The sequence below is a fragment of the Magnolia sinica genome, chromosome 11, assembly GCF_029962835.1.
Source record: "Magnolia sinica isolate HGM2019 chromosome 11, MsV1, whole genome shotgun sequence".
NCBI lineage: Eukaryota > Viridiplantae > Streptophyta > Magnoliopsida > Magnoliales > Magnoliaceae > Magnolia > Magnolia sinica.
The window spans coordinates 50,058,985-50,066,184 of NC_080583.1; the positions used below are offsets into that span (position 1 = coordinate 50,058,985).

Here is a 7,200-nt window from a genome sequence, read left to right on the forward strand (position 1 = left end):
ACAAGGGAGTTGCCATACGTACAAAATCATGTATTCTCAAGCATCAATCATAATAAGCACAAATCATAATTCCATATTCATACAAACATTTAAACAAACACATGGAATGCACTATATTCAACATAGTTTACATATATGTGTAATATACGGAAAACAACGTCTCTAGGCACATGTGATAGCAATCAAGTCAGTCATAAATCATTACTGACATTGAAAGCCTTGAAAATCATAACCTAAACATTTATAGTCCGCACCATCGGTGAACTAGTATTGAACTCAGTTTGAACACTAAGTCTTCATTTACGGCACAACGACAACCTATAACATGAAATAGGTTAGCTATTTCACAATTTACTCTATTTGGATACCTAAAATATATTAGGGTTAGGATTTCTTACTCAACAACGGAATCAGAATCGCCGGTATAGCGATACAGGTAAGGTGATTTGGCACGCAGAGTGGTGGGATCGAATCCCAGGAACTCTCTCTCTCTTTCTCTCACTTCTCCTCACTCTTTCTTTCTCTTTGCTCTCCTCTCCTAGGGTTTAGGATTTTCGTATGGAATGAGAGAGGGGTGGGTAAAGGTCCTTATATAGGCCCAGAACTGATGAAAATGGCCCCAAGGCCATGATATAGTTAGGTTATAGCCAAAGAGTGGCTATTTTGGTCCAACGGAGCTCACGTGGAGGCCCATTTTCTGCATACAGTCCGGAGAGAGTTCCCTGACAATGGATCTATGTTAGGTTAAGTTTTCGGTCCAATCAGATTAGTGGATCGATCATGGGGGACCTGTTTCAGTTCAACGATCATCGTTACTCGATCAGGGCCACAAGTATACTGACATGTGTTGGAAATTTTCCCTGATCCGAGGGTGTAGTTGGGTTGGAATCTGATGGTCTGAACCCTTAAATTTGGCCTGCAAGCGAATGACCCAATTTACTTAAGTTTGAGTTCATTTTCCAAAGATATTCGCGTTTCTCACACACTTCGCTCTAGGATCAACTTGTGCGTTTCTGGATATTATTAGGACTTGACTTCCGAGATGGTTGTCAAGCCCAGTAAGGCAATCATAAGCGTATAGTTTCGGGGTAATCGAACTTTGGATGCGCGGTACAGGTCCAATACGAAGTTTCGTGAAGCTTCTGAGAGCAACTGGGTTTTGAGATTGATCCTAGGTTTTTAAATAATGTAGTGTTGGCGATTCTACTGGTTATGGGTCTTACAGATCGTATAGAAAATAGTTCACGCTAATCTATTGATTAATTCAGTTTAGCACTTAATTAATTCTCGCCTAATTTCTAAAGGATTTAGTCCTTAGTGATTTCTGCCTGAGGTGGTACTCGGGTCTTTGTACGAATTTTTTTGAGACATTACACTAATTAAAGAATAATCATATGATGCTGCATCTCACCCACATCCATGGTATCTTGTCATGCAAACCATGCCTAACTGAGACCGTCTAAATCGTGGGTCCCACTATCCATTGATTAGGCCAAAAAGTCTCATGGTCAACCCTGCCAATCCCATCAATAAACATTTACGTATGTTGATCTAGACCATTGATCATTTCTCTTTTTAATTATACGTTTGATGGTTCAGATTTCTAAGATACGGTGACTATCCATAGTGGGCCACAATTTCGATCTTTTGGATTGGCATACATGTATGCAACGTGTAAGGTGGATGTATTCTCACGTTTACATTACATTCATGAATCATCTCCATCCAAAACTAACGTGGAACACACCATATGGAGCAATGTCCTATCACGTTTAAATATTCATTTATTTTCGGACACCTGTGTTTTTTCAATGGCTTGATTTTTGTTGTCCTTTCATCTTTGTGGGCACCACCTGATTACTGGCGTGGATGGCATATGCAAAACAAGGTGGGCCACACATGTTATCTGAAAGTTTCCATGGTTGCGTCACACGATGGTGGACCCTACACAGCTCGAACTCATGGTGATTAACGTAGGTTTGAGCACATATGAATGTAATCATTCCCAACTCGATGCACTTGCGTCACACGTGAAAACAAGGAGCATCTTTGCCCATATGTTTATTATAGTGGGACTACCTATTGAACAGTTGTGATTAATCCGTTACACATGTCCCAATCAGCCGACTTATCGGCCGTGTGTATGGTGGGCCCTACGGAGCCCCTGTCTGGACCGAGTCCGTCCAGGAGAGGGCAGGACACCTTCACATGCACACACGTGCAACCTTTTCATGCGCACACGTGCCAATGTGAATCCGTGTGTGAGATCCAAGTTGCTCATCAGGTGGGCCTTACCATCTACATGCCGCTGTCTGAGTTCAACCATCTAAATGGTGCGTCACATATGTACACGGCCTGTTTTTAACCATCCATTCCTATCAAATGCTAGTCGCCCAATTAATGAGCAGATTGCCCTAATGTTTAGGCTAAAGGCCCGTTTGGCCGGGTGAATTGGAAGGGATTGGATGGTATTGGGGTGGATGGCATGGATTTCTAGGTAATAATGATATTGTCAGTGGATTGTCTTGAGATCCATGGGATTGCTCTATCCCTGGACTGCTATATCCAGTCTGTTTGGCACGCCCGGCCAATACCGGATTAAACCTCCCCATCCTTTCCAATCCCTCTAACCAAACACGTCCCTGGCAAATTTGAAAGTATTAGGGTGGATTGGATGGGATTTAAAGGTAATAAAGGCGTTGTCAGTGGATTGTCTTAAGATCCATGGGATTGGTATCAGATCACCGGCTCTGTTTGGCACGCCAGGCCAATCCGTTTTTAACCATCCATTCCTATCAAATGCTAGTCGCCCAATTAATGAGCAGATTGCCCTAATGTTTAGGCTAAAAGGTTCAACAAGCCTAATGATCCTAATGATCGGCTTGGATTTGGCCCACGACAATCAGCGAAAGGGAATTGACATTACATCCACCATTTACCAAAAAATTAGAAGCTTGGGTCACTTACCTTTTGTAATGAAAATATTAAATCAGAGATCCGCCATTAAATGCTCTGATATCAATGTTAGGAAGTGCTGAAGTGTGAGTCCTTAAGATCAGACAGTCTACACGATATGGAACTTTCACAAAGTCAAAAATGAACAGTTTAGATCATGTGGCCCGTCTATTCATTATTGGAGCAGATGGGTCTACTCACTCCTCTGATTCTATGGTAAAGATGGTCCTGGATCACGATGTATGGTTTAGATAATTCCAAGGACAAGCTAAATGACAAATTATTATGTACATTGCTCATCTTTTTTACTCTCGTTATTTTTTATATTTTACACACAAGAGCTTTATTTTATTTATAAGAAAGGATAAGAGTTTGGATGAGTTAATCTTATTCCTATCTCTCCATTTACATCCAAATTCAATTTTAAATTTGAAATCTAACCGGCGAAAAAAGGGTACGGAAGAGGCATGAAAAAAGGGTATGGAAGAGGCATAAACTCGTGGGACCTATCCACTATTAATTGCCCACCACTTTTACTTGCTTATTTCCAACACTTTGAAGTGGGCCGCACATTTAATCATTGGACTTCACCGAATCCATGAACAGCAAGGACAATCTTATAATCTGGAAATAGGTAATTATCCCACAAATTTCACGTTTAGGAATTGGGTTAAAATACTCCGAGCGTCGAATATTTGAATTTATGAGTATGGATCGTCGTACTCTCCCAGTATCAAATTCAAATACTCCTCACGACACCAGCCCTGGGGCTGATGGTCGGTGCTCTGTGGACCCCACCATGATGTATGTGTTTCATCCATTCTGTTCATCCATTTTTAAAGATCATTTTAGTGTGTGATTCAAAAAATGAAAGATATATAAACCTCAGGTGGACCACACCACATGAAAACAATAGTGATTGGATATCTACCATTAATATCCTCCTAAGGCCCACTGTACTTTTTATTTGACATCCAATCTGTTGATTAGGTCATACAGGACCAGATGAATGACAAAAACAAAAATAAGTTTGATCCAAAACTTTTATGGCCCCCAAAATGTTTTTAATGGTCGACGCTCATTAAACACTGTTTCCTGTAATGTGGTCCAATAGAGACTGAGATATATCTCATTTTTCGTTTCATATCTTAAAATGATCTGTAAAAATAGATGGACGGCATGGATGGAACATATACATCATGATGGGCCCCACAGGGCACCGACCACAGCCATTGGCTGGTGTCAAGGGGAGTAGCCAATCCGTTTCAAATTCAAATACTCCTCACGTTTTCACACTAGGGCGAAAATGAGACAATACAGCGCGAGAAATGGAAACATGTAAGAACCACAACGCCGCGGTACACTTGGTATAATGATTTCGAAATCGTGACTGTCCAAATATTTGTCGCTAGGATGGATATGGTTCAATATACAAATAGATCGACGATTGAAGCCATCTAAACTGTGATTTTCAAACAGATGGTAGTGAAGGAAATCGGGCAATGGTAAAAGTTAAATTTCTAAACGTGTAAAAAGTGTATGTCCATGATGGTCAGATAGGTACCGTTTTCTTACCATAGACCATCAGTAATAAGTGCCGGTAGATGATCCGTCCCGATTTATTTATTTCATACTTCCTAGTACTCTTTAGAGATTTGCAGTACCATTTTTCGTTTTTCTGGTTTTGTACCGTATTAGTCCGTATCCAACTCTCGCCTATCGGTGTCATTCTGACAGTGCGACCAGAATCCGAATCTTACGCCCAAAGTCTTCTCCAGCTCATCACCACCCACCCACTCACTCTCTCGCTCTCTCTCGGTGCAGACGGACGAACTTACGATCCTGTCGCCTCAGTACGTAAGTCCTTATACTCCGACAGTGCCTATTACCGACACTATGTTTCATGATCCAGACCATGGGTCTGACCATTCGCAACTTGGATCAGGGACGCTCAAAATTACATCCGAAATGGAAGATCATCACCATCCAATCTCGCCTATTATTTCTTGGTCATTTCTGTACTTTACTTTATCATGAAATCGAGGGATCTACCAATAAAGAGGGGAGCCCATTACATCAACGGTGTAGATCACAAAACAAAGCACGCGACTCATGTGCACAGTACATTATAATTCTTCTTTTGCCAATCTTCCTCCCACATTTCCATTTCTCTCTTCCTCAAAGAAGGCGTGCATGCTACCTGTAATCATGTCTTCTTCCCAGCTTCCCTTCCATCTACGCCTCCTACTCCTCCTCCTCATCTCATCTCTATCTCCATTCGTCCATCCCATGACCCACCCATCCGACGTCTCCGCGCTCATCTCCTTCAAATCCTCCATCACCCCGTCCTCCATCCCCTCATGGTCCTGCCTTGCCACGTGGAACTTCTCCTTCGACCCCTGCTCCTCCCCTCGACGCAACCACTTTGTATGCGGCCTCACCTGCACCCCCGACTCGGCCCGAGTCGTGGCACTCGTCCTCGACCCGGCTGGATACTCAGGCACCCTCTCTCCTCTCCTCTCCAGACTCTCCCAGCTCAACCACCTCGACCTCTCTGACAACTCCTTCCACGGCCAAATCCCCTCTTCCCTTTCTACCCTTGCCAATCTTCAAACCCTAACCCTCAGATCCAATTCCTTCTCGGGCAATCTCCCTCCCTTCTCCAAACTCCCATCCCTACAGTCCATCGACATTTCCCATAATGCCCTCTCGGGCACGATTCCGTATTCCGTAACTACCCTCACCGGCTTGAGATTCCTAGACCTCAGCTTCAACAGCCTGGTGGGGTCCATTCCCAAACTGCCCCCCAATTTAGTAGAGCTCGCTCTTAAGGGGAATTCCCTATCCGGGCCTCTTCTAGAAGATTCCTTCAAAGGTCTGAACGAGCTGGAGGTGTTGGAGTTGAGTTCCAACAGGGTGAGCGGGACGCTGAAAGGATGGCTCTTTCGCCTTCCATCAATCCAACAGATCGACTTGGCCAACAACAGCTTGACACGTGTCGAGGTCTGGAGCACCAACGGCGGGGACAGCGACCTGGTGGCCGTGGATCTGGGGTTCAACAAGCTGGAGGGATACTTGCCAGTGAATTTTGGGACGTTTCCGCGGCTGTCGGCGCTGTCCCTCAGGTACAACCTATTCAGATGGAGCATCCCTGGGGAATACGGGAAGGGAAGCATGAGGCGGCTTTTCCTAGATGGAAATTTCTTAAATGGTAGGGTGCCGGACGGGTTTCTTAGAGGCGAGACTACTGTTTCCGGTAGCTTTGCGGACAACTGTTTGGAGGGGTGCCCAAGTTCGGTGCAGTTATGCTTGCCCTCACAAAAGCCGGCTTCAGTGTGCAAGCAGGCGTACAGTAGAAAGCCGCGCTCTATAAATTCACCGCCTTGGTAGAATTGAAAATACGGTAAAAGGCTAATTATAATTTAATTAGTTTGTATAGGGAGTGACATTATTATTATGGCGAGTAGAAATAAATTGGGAGATTTTTTCTTGCCCCCGCCCGCCCCTTTTCTTTTCCCTTTAATCGAACACGTGTTCCTTGTTTCTATGTATATAATGAATAAAAGGGATGATCACATGGAGTCGAGTTGGTTTTACCTTGTTTCTTGCAATTCTTGGAAAATGCCAGTAGGAAGGTAATATGTGAGGCTTCATGAGAGATGGTTGAAAATATTTTTACTGATTTATAGTGGGCATAAAATTAGTGCTACGTCATTGGATGATGGGCATAGAAATAACACGATTGAATTAATTTAATGAGTAGAGAGTAAACTTGGTCGAGCCATTCAAGATATTTCAAGATATGACAAGCTACCGAGAGACACGAAATTTAACCGGTAGAAGAGAAACAATCACAAAAGAAAAACGTAAAAAGAAAAAGATCTAGAGTGAGGCCCTTTAACTATGCAACATTTGTAGTAATGAAAAAAGCATATTAAAGACTAAGTTGCAACATAACTCTAAAATAACGGAAGAAATTTACAGAGCAAGGCACCCAACAATTTATAAATCCAATCCAATACCAAATAAATTTATCAATTTATTTTATCTCAGTTTATTATAGGAGTAGCGATAATCCAGTAGCGATAATCCTTAGCTATAATTTTGTTGTAATTTAAATCTACACTCATACACTAAATTTATCATTTATTCAATATCACACAGTTCTTTCAAGAGATGCATTCTTCCAGTCGCTCATAGTATATAATTATGAGTTTTATCCTTTGTTTGATTGCACCGGTATTT

At 42.5% G+C, this 7,200-nt stretch overlaps 1 protein-coding gene across 1 annotated transcript; it reads left to right on the forward strand.

Moving 5' to 3' along the window:
* The first annotated feature begins 4,774 nt into the window (after positions 1 to 4,774).
* On the forward strand, positions 4,775 to 6,445 carry LOC131219117 (probable inactive leucine-rich repeat receptor kinase XIAO). Its single transcript, XM_058214112.1, has one exon. The coding sequence runs from the start codon at positions 5,068 to 5,070 to the stop codon at positions 6,343 to 6,345; it is 1,278 nt and encodes a 425-aa protein (XP_058070095.1). The 5' UTR covers positions 4,775 to 5,067; the 3' UTR covers positions 6,346 to 6,445.
* The last annotated feature ends 755 nt before the right edge of the window (positions 6,446 to 7,200 follow it).